At 35.6% G+C, this 16,008-nt stretch overlaps 1 protein-coding gene across 25 annotated transcripts in view; it reads left to right on the top strand.

Moving 5' to 3' along the window:
• Window positions 1–16,008, top strand: part of LOC105205626 (calcium/calmodulin-dependent protein kinase type II alpha chain) — a 99,655-nt gene that overhangs the window by 70,826 nt on the left and 12,821 nt on the right. For 7 of the 25 annotated variants that reach the window (XM_039449737.1, XM_039449738.1, XM_039449741.1 and 4 more), the window contains exon 12: window positions 7,632–7,688. The exons of 4 other annotated variants lie outside the window; for them this stretch is intronic. In XM_039449737.1, coding sequence (XP_039305671.1) covers window positions 7,632–7,688 — 57 coding nt within the window. Of the gene's footprint in view, window positions 1–7,631; window positions 7,689–12,491; window positions 12,642–15,588; window positions 15,754–16,008 lie in introns of all 25 variants that reach the window. 14 more of the 25 variants (XM_039449735.1, XM_039449724.1, XM_039449725.1 and 11 more) reach the window with 4 other exon arrangements.

Here is a 16,008-nt window from a genome sequence, read left to right on the forward strand (position 1 = left end):
CTATTAAACGACTGACACACACACACACACACACACACACACACGCGCGCGCGCGCGCGCGCGTATGCAAAACATGTGACCGTGCATCCCAAAGATTGTACTATCTTCTCTCACTTTGCGAATATAATTCGCGATATGTAATTCTAGTTATCAAAGTATATTGTACTTAACAATGTAAATGTCATTCACGATTCAATTGTACGTTTGCGAGCAATCTCGAGAGAAATCGTTAAAACGGAAACTCAAATCGGAAATTCAATCGGACTCTTCTCGCAGATAGACGTGTGATTTGAGAGCATTCGACACTTTCCTCAGTTTTGTAATTCATCCTTATAAACTTGAATTTGCGCTGTTTTATTCGAAACGTACCACGGACGAAACGTACGTGGCCCTTTATTCCGTGAATATCGATTGGCTCTCGTTCGTTCTTTTGTTTCGCGTATCCGAAGAAACTCGAGAGACTCGTCTCATTCCTACATTTTCTAGCAAAGTAAAATTTTCCCCAAGAGATTTCGATAGGATTATACTCTCGAGTACCCGTATTCGTGTAACTGTAAGTACATTTTCGCATATATGCAAATAATAAATCTAATATTGTAAGTATACTTCAAATAGAAAAAAAAATTTATATTTAATTATAAATTATATTTTTTATACATGTACAAACGTACATGAAATAATTTCCGACTTACAGTTAGCCGCGGCCGCGGCTTCAAAACGAGATGAATGAACGAAAGTACGAGTGACAGTCCATTATTAGATTGCTAGATCACAATTGTAATAAATACATGTATTTGCAATATTTGAAATGAGCAAATGAAATAGATTTTTGCGTTTTGCATTTTACGCATAGGCCAAGAAAGTACAATTCAAATTCTTTTTGCATGATGAATCCGCATCGCCTCTCCTACTTTGCAGCATATAATTTGCCGAATACCCGAGAACAACGTTCACTTTCGAATTTCAAAACATTTGACAACACGAGACAATTCGTACTTCATCCATCAGCGTCACGCGAATCGGCGAATCGGCGAATCGGCGAATCGGCGAATGCCGGAATGCCTCGGAATTCAGAATTTCTCCTTTATAATTCACACTAGCATTATTACGTTCAACGTGGAGCTACGTTTAACAAATTAATCGATATGTCTTTTCTCTTCTAATCGTGTGCAAAGATGCTGATTTTCCGCATTCACAAGTGACAAGACTCGCGCGATATTGGCCTCTATTTTAAACAATATTTTGAACGCGGCTGGCATTGAATGGCATTGAAATAAATTAAATCGAAAGTGAATCGATGCCATCTGTTTTCCATCTGCTTTCATTCGACACGTATAACACGTAACACGTCACCACATTTGTGATTTGTCAGGTCCGGCTCCGTATCCGTATCGTGTTTGCGTCTCCCAGTAGAGACGAAGCAAAGTAAAGGCAAAGCACCAAATATTTGAGAAAAAAAGTGATAACGCTGTTGTTTTGTCCCCCAATAGCCGATGCTCACAAATCCATAACACACGTAGCGAATGCGACGTGCACACGCGTATTGTGACGACAAATGAGAAAATGCACTGTATTTAATTGGATTACAAACACCGTAGACCAAGCGCAATTCTCTTCATCATCTCATTCAGCCGCGGAAATGTGATGATCGCGATTGCATCCGCATTCGATTACACGTACGAGTTACCGGAGTTATTTCACTGATCACTGACGCGGACTTGCGACGCGTATCGCGCGTAAGCGTCGGTAAATAGACGTAGAAGACGTAGAAAGACGTAGAAAATGAATCACGCCTAACGACGTACACGTAATAATTTACCTATCGTATACGCGTAGAAAGAGAGTCGAGTAGACGGTGAATCGTGCTTTAATGTAAACATTGTGTAACTCGTACGTGTCGTACCATTAATCAACATTCAATTATTTAACAGTTTAAACATGGCTACAGTTCAAGCATGGTGTCTGGTAATCTCGCTCGTTTTTCCATTTGAAATAAAAACGATCGATATTTCGAGGATCTGTGTGTAACAAGGGTGACAAGGACGCGCGCGCGCGCCTATATACGAGTATATATTACAATAGTATATTCCAAGAGAAAGAGTTACTTCTCTCTGTCGTACAACAGAAATTCATAGATTATAGAAATTTTACTGGAAATTGTACAATCTGTGTTTAAGTCTAAGCAACTATAGATAAACATATATTATACATATATAATATAAGTTAAAGGAAAAGAAAAAAAAAAGTCGGAAGTTGCTCTGGTTTATGGCAGATCCTGATTTTTCACATTTACACAAGAGTTGAACTTAAAGTTGACAGATTTCGTGTCACTCACGCATCGACCTCGCGCTTTTGTTCTTGTCGACATCGTGTATTATTCTTTTCTCTTCGAGAATAGTTCACTGTGATAATGTACACGTGTGCAACATGAACCAATTTATTTGTAGATGTATGTCGCGAAGTAAAAATCTACCACTATCTGCAACCACCATTGTCATACAAGTTCCCTCGTTAATGCAATGCATCTTTTTTTGGCGACGTTATCGCACAAGCGACCACTTTTAACAACGTAAGACAAATAGACAACGCTTTTTCGCGTTAATAATAATAATACATATATATATATATATATATATATATATATATATATATATATATATAAACATATAATTTAGTACAAAGAGATAATTGACAATTATGCAATTCGATAGATGTAGTATTGCAAATTTTTACGTATTTCTCTGTTCTCACTTGTATATGTTTCTGATCATTTATATAGTATATTGAGAAGAAAATGATTCGTAGAATAGTCCAAGTAGCGATAGCTGCGACAAAAAATTAATCTTGAACGGCTAAGTCTGTTTTTTCATAACGTTTCTTTCATTTTAATCTTATTCAAATCTCATTCAAGTTTTATCACATGAAATATTCGTAAATAACTAAGTATAATCGCAGGGAAGCAAAACGAGAAATATAGCCTTCCAAGATTAATATTATAAGTAGTAATAGCAATATACAATATTTTTCTCAGCGTTTGTCAAGCCTCGGTAAATGAATTATAAGCACGCAATTAATGATTAAAGATAGTAGTATTATTATTATTATTATTATTATTATTATTATTATTATTATTAACATAATGCGGATACACTTAATTTTATGTGCATATATAGAGAATTTGTTTACGATTTAGATGAGCTGAAAGGGTTCTCATTTCTCATAACGTAAGTCTACTGTGCGCGATTATGGCGAATATTTGATATTATCGATTCAATACTTTTCTCTTGTTGATTTTGATGTTTATCTAAGCTCTTTTATTCTTACTCATTTTTCTTCGTCAATTTTTTAACAGACGTGATCACGAATCGCTCCGGCTCACGCTGCTTTCGCTTGCATTTTTTTCCAACATATTCGCCTTTTCTCTTTTAGAACTGCAATTAGCACAGGAGAATATTTAACTTTCCCGCTGTTACGTTCCTTCGTCATTTACAATTACGTTTTTTATCATTGAACAAAAAATGTTCGCACACACACACGCACATTTTCGATTCATTTTTTGGGCTGTCTGAGAATTACTCTAATTCGATTACAATGTGCGACTTTGTAAATAACGAATAATTTCATTCGGATTGGTGGCCTCCATTGACTCGTATGCATACATACACATATATACGATACATAGATATTTGTATTTCTCTTTTTTTGCGCTTTCAATATTTTTAGCCAACTTTTCGATATTAATCGTAAACTTGCGCTAATATATTCTACGCGTCGAATATATTAGCAGCATAAGAGAAAAAAAATTTGTGAAAATTTTTGAACTTTTTAGGCAACACATCATAATTATCACTTCCGCACGCTTAGATTTCATCTGGTGTATTTGTGTTTCCTTATGTCCGTATACGTACATGCATGCGCGCGCGCGCGCGTACACACGCGCGCGCACGCACGTACGCACGCACGCACACACACACGCACGCACGCACGCACGCACGCACGCACGCACGCACACGCACACACACGTTCGCACGCACGCAGCATACACGTCGGTTGTATATTTTGTATTTCTCTTTTTTTGCTATCATGTTCCAAACTCTATACACACACACACACACACACACACACACACACACACACATATATATATATAGCTTGCAATTTTTTGATGGATTGACTCTGATTTCGTCTTCTGTTATCGTGTGAATTAGAGCGATAGGACAAGAATGTGTCAAACAAACAATTTTTATCATCAATAAAAAGAAAGTCAAGTAAATTTTATCGTTTGGATGTCGCGCAATTGTAAATGGAGAAAAAAAAGTTGCTTAAGCGAAACGTATGCACAAAGTGCCGTTGAATTGTTTGCTTGAATATTTCTTGATTTGAAAAATTTGTAGCGAGAGGCGCGGTTAAATATTCATTGTGGTAGTGACAATAATTAAAATTGTCATTATAAATTGGTCAAGATAAAATTATTAATTTTATTATTAAAGCCGCGTTACAAGGTCTCACTTAGTCAAATGTTGCAATTATCTTATAAACTAAAATTATATGGTTCAGAATAAAATTAATTTCGAAGAGTCCAGTGACAAATTACGGAGCAAATGTTGAAAATTTTGTCGATTTTTACTGCATAAGTACTTTTATCTGTGTTACTCCTTCACGTATATCGTTTGAGAAACACGATCGTAGTACGATCGCGTTCTTAAACGATCTTTTCACCTTCTCGAGCTCTTTGCATCGTTACACATCCTTACGTCCTTACGTACACATCGGTCATTATTATGACAAATTAAAAATCACATATAGTATGTATGCAATGCACGCACGCGCTCATACACACACACACACGGTAAAACAGACACGCATACGGTACCACTCCGTTATCGTCACAAATCTCGACTCTTGATGTTTAGCCCAGTGTTATGGATTTATGAACACCAGCCCGTTATACTTCCACGTCTCTATTTTTGTTCGCTCTGCCGCTTGTCTCTCACTACCCTAACTCTGTCTTCATCTTTGCCTCACTCTCTTTCTCTTTCTACCTTTTGTCGTTTGCTTTATCCGCTTCTACTACATCTACCGATTGAATCATTTTCATCCACGCAACAGCCGATTCGAAATTGATTCTACGATATTTCACGTTCTTCTCTTAATCACTTGCTTCCTTTTTGTGTGTCGATCCGATTTCTCGCATGTTTCCCGCATATCGCACGCTCGCTCGCCATCGTACGGCTTTCTGCAAAATCTCGAATCGAATATTGAGGAGATTACGATGTAAGAGATATGAAAAGAAGGGAATCATATTAATTTAATGACATGCGAGAAGTAGCCAGAAGAAGCGAGAAGAATTTTGTTAATACTTGTCCTTTTGACAATTGTTAAGTCTCTCGTTTGCAATTCCATCACTTTCGAACTGTAATTTTTTAATTACAGATAAATGATTTTAGGTATATGAATTTAATTTTAACATTTCTTCTTCATATGTACTTACGCGTCTCAATAATTATTAATTAATTAAAATTAACGCGCGGATAGAGCGAGAAGATTTGGCAAATTATTACTTTCGAAGAGAAAATATGTAAAAACGGAAAAACATAAAATTTGAGAGTATATTTGAGAGGATAAAATTTATACATGTCAGTGAACAATATTTCAAAAAATTGAAATTTAAATCTTTAACGATGTAAAAATTCCATCATTTGGATATAATTGAAGACATGTAGAGTAATGTATACTTGAGAGATTTTATATTCCAATGATAAGAAAAGGTTTTTTTACCGTACATCTACAAAACAATTGTTTATAACGACTACTAATATTTTTGGTATGTAATTTTTTTGAAATATAATCGATCAAATATCGCGAGTGAGGCGTTAAAACTGTACGATCTGCACGCATCACGCAAATTTCTTTCTTTCTTTTTTTTTTTTTTTTTAACTTTTCTACTACTCGAGATACGATCGATACGTGTTTTTTATCAACGTATGCACGTTCTTACTAAAGTGCACTCTTCAGCAGTATCCCGATTATCAGTCGATTGTATTCCGATTTTTTTTCTGACGATCGTTGTTTTTTTACGTCTAGTTCAATGGTACGTATAGTCAACGGCACCGCACGTTTTCGTAATTCCCATAAATGAAAGGAAGAACAAAAAAAGGAATATACGATCACGATTACATTTTTGACAGCCACAAACGGTACTCTATATCTCGTTACGCCCTCGACATTACTACATCACCCTGGTATTACTATATTTTTAACGACTCGCATTATAATGCAAGTCGCTCTATTTAAGTGAAATTGATTGCCATCAATTTGCGCGATTTCTAATACTCGGCGCAAAGCAATGACCTTCTATGCTTTAAATACACGAGGAAAAGTTTATCTTGCAATAATTTTTCGTAAATTATTATACAATATTAAGTACATAGATAATTGTATATGTAATGCAAGGATTACTTAATTATATGAAAAATTGTTAGCATAAAAAATGAAAGGTATAGCGATATATTTTATACTTTTGTATAGACATTTCATTGAGATTTGAAGTGATCGGCCGTGGAAATATCTACATCGTCATGGGAATTTTATATGTGACGGCATAAAAGCGTATCATTGGAAGTTTTGTAAATTCGAATAGAAATCCCTTTGGAATCGTTCTTTTATCGAAGAAAATTTGGTGATTTTTTAATCTCGATATTTAATCGTACAAGATAAACTTTATCTTTATATCGTTCTACAACGAATGTTTATTTCATTATATATAAATAGTTATTGTCCTATATTAAATGGCGTTAAATATTTAACTATGTTAAATTATGTCGTTTCATATATACATGTATGTATATATATCTTTTGTACTATTTGCTAAACATTATTTATCATTAATAACATTGAATGTACAATGAAAAATGAATGCCTATATTATGGCATCCATGGCCATTTTTCTAACTACATAAGAATCCAAATTTAATTAGTGCAATGATCAAACAAGACCTTCGTTTACCACGCTAGGCGCACACATCGCGGAAAAATGAAGCTCTGATATCTCTGCATATCGCTCGAAAATCTATAATATCTACCTATATTATCACATTAACTATCAGCGTATCTTATATATAATATTTACGTTAGATACAACTCGATGATGATCCGTTTTATTTATTTTCTAGTAACTTTCATTGTTCGTCGAATATTTGTATTAATATCAGTTGTCAAAATAAATTATTTTTTTTTCAGCATTCTTTATCAGAAAAATGTATTTTCAAGTGTGATATGCTGCAGATAAAAGTGATTCACTCTTGTAAAGTTGATAATGAAATTTTTGACATTTATAATATGTATATATAAGTATAAATATTACAATAATGTAATATTTATTCTTTGCGCTTCACTTTTCCGTAATGTATTCTTTTGATAAGGAAGCATAAAATTCGATTTATATCGATTTTTGTGTCAATATTAGATAAATCGAAGAAAATAAGCTTAGCTTCTTGTCACGTGCGACGTGGGACTTAATCGATATTCCGTATTCATCTTAAGCTTATGTTATAAGCTTAAGTTATGTAATAATATAAACTGTTTGTATATTCGTATATCGTATACGTGATGTATGTGTGTATGTTGTACAGAGGATAAGAAGGGCGGCGTCGACCGGAGCAGCACGGTCATTGCCAAAGAACCCGAAGGTAAAGCCAAATTTCTCCAGACTGAGAAACTTTTTGACGTTTCGACGTCTCTCTCCTTCTGTGTATTTTATACATATATATATATATATATATAAAATATTATATGTATAAAATCGACGTACATATACGTATATACGCAACTATTGTGCATTATTTTGTAAACGTCGCGCGATTGCACTGACCTCTCCCATCCAAGCTTTCAATGCTTAATCGAACAGATTGATTAATCTGAAAATATGCGACTAATTAATTGATCACTGACTGATTGATTATAATTGTTATTGTTATTTTGATCTCGTTTGTCGCGTAATGTTTATAAAATTTGCCGTAGTCTGTCTTAATAATTTATTAAGACAAACGTAATCGGCATGTTGTCACGCATCGAGGACGAATATGTTTCTTTTTCTAGATAAAATTTATACTCTCGCGATATATATATATATATATTTCGTGTGTTATCAAACTCGTATGGCATTTTGTTTTCCAAATGAACGTAGAAAGATAATTTTACCTTGTCGCGACTGACAATGTTTTTGAATAATAATCGATAAAGTCGGATACGCGCAAGTAAAGCAAAACGTCAATTATTTTTGTTTTATAGAGAGATGAGTTTCCATTTTTCTATTTTTTTAATACAAAATAATATCAAGGAATACATTTAATTTGATTTAATGCCATATAACTATTGCCGTGACAATTAGTCAAGAAGTAATTACACAACTAATGACAATTATTACGGTGATAGTTTGCGATTGATGAAGCTTCGCAATGTCATGATGTCGCGACGAGCCGAATTTTAACGCAACGGTCGGTCTGTGTTCTGTGCGATAATTTACGTTGCGTTGTGTAACATATAAAATTAATTATTTATTATATTAATAATTTCAATAACTCAAATTTCAATAATTTCATAAACAATTGGAATTATTAATCAGATAATGTAACTAATTATTTATTGAGGCACAGAGTTAATTGTTCGTAATATACATGATATAACGAAACTTTTAATTTATTTTAACAGAAATTTTTTTTACAATTATACGTAAGCACAAATTTGAAAAAATATGTTTTTTACCGTGATTAGATTTACATCGAGCTTATTGCACGATTGTTGCTCATGGGTTCTGGCAAAAATCACGCGTCAACGGATCAACATCTTTTTAATCGACGTGACTTGAGTCGAGCGCGCACAATATCGTTAATTTTCTACAAAGGTACAAGACAAGTTTTTTTTTCTTTTTTTCATAAAAAGAAATTTACGAAGCGACATTATTTTTTCGTGACCGCAATCGGTTTCAGTTTTCCGTATAATACGTTTCAAGAAATCGACCACGATGCGTGTCTACTTTTACAAACGTTTATTCCGATTCAATATTCACTATTCACTCGCGAGATATTATTGGAGGAAGGATAATCCAAACGTCATGACGGTTGGGAGAGGGCTAATTTCACGAGAGGCTCCGCGCTAGTTTCGAGCCCGAGCTTTTTGCACCCTTTCTGTTGCCGCTTTTGCGAGATTGTAAGGCGGATTTACCGTTTCTCCTTTCGCCTTACGTCGACTAACACATTTCGAATAAAAGATTCCGTCTCTCTTTCTTTTTTCTCTTACAAAAATGTGTGTGTGTGTGTGTGTGTGTGTGTGTGTGTGTGTGTGTGTGTGTGTGTGTGTGTGTGTGTGTGTGTGTGTGTGTGTGTGTGTGTGTGTGTGTGTGCGTGTGTGTGTGTGTCTTTCACTTTAATAAGTCTAAAATTAATCCCGTAGTCCAAACTGAGGATCCTCCTGAACCCTCTCTCGATTCGCTTCACGACAGCGAAACTGCATCTTACAGCTAATACGAGTGCAATTAGAGATTATATTGTCCGGTGAATTATTGTGACATTAATCAAACTGATGGTCAAATCCCACGAATTGCATTACAATTGCATTACGAGATATCCTTTAAATCACTGTGTTTAGACTTGTGTGTCTAGTTGAAACGTGACGCCGCTATTAATTTATTACATTACCTTAATTGTTACTAACACGATTGTTGATTCTTTTAATTTTTCTTTGTTATAACTACATCATCTCGTATTGACCAATATACGGAATAATTGTGCAACAAAATAATTGTACTCACGTGCTAAAAGTGATATTCCTAATTTGCAATGAATTTTTTTTTCTTTTTTCTTTTTTTTTTATCAAACAAATCTTAAATTGTATAGTTGATATTTATAACCGCATTTGTAGAAATAAATTAAAATAATCAACTATATAATAAAAGATAAAAGAGATAACAAAATGACCAACTAATATTGATAATGATTATCGCTTTTTTACGTAGTCGGGCGTATAAATGTGTGCATAATGAAGTTGTTGCCGCCAAATTACTTATAACCGTGTTACGATAAGAGCGGCATGAAAGCAGTGCTACAGTGATAATTACCTCGAAAGTTATAATTAACTCGATTTATAATTCTAACCTCTCAACTAACGCAGAGAACTTACTCAGATGGTTCAAGCTTATATATATGTAAAATTAATCGTGCAATCGAAACAAAGCTGGACACGATCCTTAAAAGGGCTGCAACGATAATTATACCAATCTTATTTCTATTATTATCGTTATACTCGATAACATTCCTTACGTCTTTTTTTCATCTCGATCAATCAATAATATAAGAAAAAAAATATAATTGCCGAGCGATTCGTTCTCAATAAAATTAAGATATCATTTCCTCGTTATATTATATTAGTATACGAGTAGACGCGTTAATTTCTTTGCACTTGAGAATGTACACTGTGTTATATAATCTTTTTTTTTGCATTGTTTTGAAATTTTGCTTTCATATTTTCAACAAACTAAAGAGAAATTTTGACAATTTTGAATATACGAATATCCCACACATTACTTATTTTCTTTTATCGCGAGTTGACGAATTTCCCTAGGGAAAGCGTCGCGTCGCGTCGCGTCGCGTCGCGTCGCGGCGTTACGCGCGCGCTCGAGACGTCCGCGTCCTGTCAACAAAAATACCTGGCCGCTTGGCATTATACTTGAAAATAGATCGGCAGCGGTTCAAGACTCACCGTCGTACGTTCGAATCGAGTGATCGAGTCACACTCGACAAGTTCTCCTCTCGACTTTGGATTTTGCAGTAATTGCAGTGCTGATTATTTCGAAATCGCAAATGTCTTCCAAATGTGTTACGAGAGGGACTTTCGTCTCCCTGCAAAAAATCAATCTTTGCATTTAATATTGTGCCATTAATGCCCGATGTAATCGTGACGGTGCCTTGTCTTTCGCGTGTGATTTAGCGCAATTTCTAGCGCTTTCTGGAACGTTATATCGTCATGTCGACTAATGCCATACCTCCAAGTCCGTCCAAGTACACGGAGAATTATGGTGAGTATTCGGAGATTTCGGCAAGCGCGTTTCTTCCCAACACTTGCAATGCTACGTCTGCAATGTCTGTATATCCATCACGCACAATTATACTTTGCTCTGACGCATGACGTTGGCATCTGCTTAATATCGAATAATCGAGGCGGTAAAAATACTTGTCGACGTAAATGCGACTTTTCTCACTTTTCACTTTTCGTTTTTCGTTTTCGAATAAAACGAAATGCAAGTTTTGTATTTACAACAAATGTCTATTTTAATTCCTCGTAATGCGACCTCGAGTGTATTTAATATTCTTCTATGCATTCTAAACTTCTTTTCTCTTTCTGTTAGAAAACAATTCTAACTAACTAGCTCTTGAAAAATTTAACTTTAAATACTTTTACGCGCGTCCTTGAATTAAATTTTTTATCAAAATCATCTTAAAAATAAATTTATGCTCATTTTCAAATCCTGAATTCTTCAAGAATCGATCCCGATTCTTCGACAACTTGTCAAATCTACTCTAAAAATGACTGAGAAATTCGTCGCGGCGTATAATGATCGTTGCTGTTTCTGTATTATAATATCAATCGCAAATTGTTTGTAACAATGTCTCGTATAAAATGAACTTGTAAACTTGTGCAACTGCTAAATGCTACAGTTAAATGCTATAGTCGGATCACAATTATATATGTACATACGCGCTTCTACAATTCTATTTCAAGAATAAACCTCGTCTAGAACGAACGAACGAAAATTTATGTGGAATCACATTCTCGTTCCACTTATACAGAGCCATTACTATTGTTTTCTCTCGCTTTCTTTCTCCTTCCCTATGACCTTCCCTCAAATCTTAATCTCGTTCAATTAACCAAATTTAATTTTCATCTTTTGCACTTTGAACAAATTTCTTCAATTAATATTTTCACTAATAGTTTCACTAAATTATTTTACCAATTCTCTCTGTGTCCTATTTAGTTTGGAAGGAACATTTCTCGAGATTCTATTAATTCTACTGTACGTTAATCGTAACATTTGTTGGCGTGATGTTGCTTGATACAATGTGTTTATGATTAACATTATTATCCAACAGTTGACTCGAATAATAACGTTATATTAGCCGATTCAATTAGCGAGGTGTAGCTTAACAACTTTGCATCGTTTCGAACACGCCCTTCGTTGTAATTGATCGATACTCAAGATCCACACTTTGCTCTCTTCGTGCATTTTCTATTTTTAATATCGCATTCAAATAGATCGCGACAACGGTCGCCTCTCAGAATTTGCTTCTTGCCTTTTGCGCTTTGTAACCAATTCCATTTTACCCGTGTTGTTGCTGATTGATGCGTTATTCCCTGCGTTATTCCTCTCGGGGGGGGGGGGGAGAAAAAGAAAAAAAATAGATCCCTCTCCGAAACAGAAGCTCTTGGTTCGTCTCAAGGTACACCTTCGAGCAACTCCGCGACAATGTCCGCGTTCGCCAAGGCGGTCGGTGCGGCTACAACCATGACGAACAAACTACCCTCGAACCAGATTCAGAGTACGAGCAACCCCCTCGGAATTGCCGCGGTTCTCCTTCAAGGGGCCCAAGGTAAATTCAGGATTTACACTCGATGGTGTAATCGAGTTCAGGATTCTTCATCGCTTCTTGAATCGAATTTCATTCCTTTGCGGCCCTACGATATCATGGAATTTTTTCTTGAAATTATTTTTGAGACAAAAAATAATGTTAATTGTGTGTTTAAATTTTAAGTGCAATGGGAATTATATATTTTTTTTTTCGCTTTAAAATCTATGAATTTAACAACAAACCTCTCGATCCTTGATCTCGAAAGATGAGTCTTGCTTATAGATTTCAAGTCAGACGATGAAATCACTTTTAAACGCACTCTGACAAAAAGTGCGGTGGAAATAATCGCATGCTGCTAAATAAATTTTTATTTGTCGATTAATCCGCGTAAATGTCGAATCCAGCTTTTATTACGATTGCGATTGATTACGTGAGATCGATATAGCGAACGCGAATTAGTGAAGAAGAGTAAAATGTGGGATTACAAGGGTGCTTTTGTTAAAAATATCAATGACATTTTCCTTGTTCTCGAAATATATATTTGTTGAAAATGTTGTTCGGAAATTGTATTTCGGAGGGTTGGAATTCCGACGAGAAGTCGATCTTCTGGATGTAAAACTTTCCATACTGACTATTCTTTCATCTCAATGTGAGAAAATGGTTTCTCATTGTACGTGGAATACTTATCGTGTATCAAGTGATGATCTAAGAGCAGGGTGTTTGAAAAGATAACGAATCTATCGAATTAAGTTTGCCATATATTTTTTAATTGAATTTATCAATTCGTAGCTAGTATTTAGGGATTATTTTAAAGCTTCTTTTAATAAAAATATTTTACAATTTTTCAACGATTTATATATGAATATAAACTCGATGTTCAAGAAATGTGTGTGTGTGTCATATTACGATCGGAATAAGAAAAGAGAAATGAGTATGGAGATAAAAACATTACAATAACAAGAACGTGATGCGTTAAAATGCGATACCGCGACACTACGAAAGATGCGAAATTTACCTTATCGATTGCGGCTCGCTCAAGTTTTTTGACTTTTCGGATCACAACTCGTAAACTTGGCCTTTTTGTGAAAAAATTCCGCGGGCATAATCGCATTCCGCAGAATAATTGTCGTTATTGATATCACAATCTCTCTCTTTCTCTCCCTTGTCTTCTTCCATACTCCTTTCTTCCCCTTTTTCTCCTCTCTCTCTCTCTCTTTCTACTCGTGTCACAGGATAAGAAGTAGACAGGTAGTGTACAGGAAGGAGATACTAAAGCGCAACTATCGACGAATCGGTAAGGTTACCCTAGCCGGATGACCCATTTCTGCTTCCAGCTCCGCTTTATCGAGATTCTTCACAGCACATATAGATATACGTATATATACATGTACATATCCACGCACAGCAATAATCCCTGATAAAACGAGGTCGAGGCAGGAATCGGTCTAGTCGTTTCTGCTTTAGAGAATTGCAGCATGATTTGAAATTTATTAAAAACAATTTTGTTCTTTTTTTTTATTATATAATACATATACACTTTTACGAGATTCGTTACTCGTTTCTCGTTTCTCGTTTCTCTTGCACTATTTTTCTTTTGATATTCACGCTTTTCCACATCCTTTATAGTCTTACCCGACAGCTTATTCATGTTTTTTTCGTCTTTGTCATACGTATATTCACGTTACACATCCACACGAGCACCGATGATTTTTTCGTTTTTTTTCTTTAGACTTTAGACTTAGTCTCAAAATCGTCAGCAGACTTAAAATAATCTTTCCGTGAGAGGCGCGACGAAAACGAGAAAAAAGGAAGCCTGTCTCTTTATACTTAATACTCAATAGTTTCTCGTTTCTTTTCGCGCCGCTTTTCGGCGTTTTTTCTCAACTCGTGTTTACGTTTACACTTGTGTAATATTTTAACACCGTTTGATAAATAATCGATTGATCGGATTGATTTTTTTCCATGTTTCATCCTTCTCCGTCACACGACTCGCATAGTTATAATAATAAAATACAATGATTCGCGTTGGCCGGTTCAGCCTTCTGGCGATATAACGTTCGACGAACGCTCCCTTGCTCTGCCCCGCTCTTTCGTCGGATCTTTATTAAATAATAAATACGGATTCGAGCGTCGGGAATAGACGATGCGAATGATCGATCGCGCCTTTTACACCATCTCTCGCCACGATTGTTTCCGTGAATTCTCCACGTGAAATCTCCGTGGAATAAGTTTGACGGCCGAGTAAAAACAGATAAATAGCAACGACGTAAATCGTGAAAAGTCATACCAATATATATATGATGCAATCAATTTGTCAAATAAAATTAGCTTTTCTATTCAGCCAGCCAACTGCTATAGATTCCTAGCTATATATAATAATTTCTTTTCTACTCTTTCTTTTCTATCATCGAAAAGACATTTTCTTCATTAATAATCGACACGTCTATTGGTAATAAGAATTTTCTCATATATATATTTTATTAAAATTATTAGCGCTTTCGTTTTCTTTATCCGCGTCTAACATTTTCTTAACTAGGTAAATATGATTATACAGCGAAATTGATACTTTTTCGGTCTTTTCTTTTTTAAATTGTTGTGTAAATTATTACGCGTGTTATATATTTTCTGGATAAAAAAGTTAAGATTAACTTAAAATCGACTTTTAAAAATCTATTTAAGAAAGTCCCGAACTGAACGTTCGGGATCAAACGTCTTAATTGTACGTATGGAGTAGTTTCGAGACATGTTTATTACGTATGATTTCTCTCATATATTAATTTCGTGTTGTTATGACGAAAAACGAGGAGCAAGTTGAGCCGATCTAAAGACGCATCGCCAGGGAGAATGGTCAAGACGTGGTACAAGACGCGACGCGACGCGACGCGACGCGACGCGACGTAACGCAATGCGCAAAGGCTTTCTTGACGTTGACACTAGCTCGTGTTTGGTTGGTTGATTGCATGACTAGCTGGCAGCGCAGGAGGCGGTAGCAGCAGTGGTAGCAGCAACAACAGCCAGAACAGCCAGGTCGGCGCATCGCCGTCGTCGCCAGCAGCCAGTGTCAATCACCCGACGAATGACAGCAACGAGCCGATAGCAGGATCGCGACCTCGTCAGGATTCCTCGTCCACTGGTCTGTAGCACGACACAATCTGACACCTTTCCTTTCTCTATCTACCCTCTTTCCTTCTTCCCAGAGGGTGGAAATGAGCCTTACATTTCTTTTTCCTTCTCGCTGCATGCTGTTGAATTTTATCAATTACTTTTGATCGTCGTTAATCATTGCGTTTACTAATCGGTTGACGTACGTTACGCGTGTTGCCAAACGTCCAATTGTCAAATCTCGGAGCATCAGTTTTCTCTATATTTTCATTTCGTTTTCGTCGTT

The sequence above is a fragment of the Solenopsis invicta genome, chromosome 5 (genome assembly GCF_016802725.1).
Source record: "Solenopsis invicta isolate M01_SB chromosome 5, UNIL_Sinv_3.0, whole genome shotgun sequence".
In the NCBI taxonomy this organism is placed as follows: Eukaryota; Metazoa; Arthropoda; class Insecta; order Hymenoptera; family Formicidae; genus Solenopsis; species Solenopsis invicta.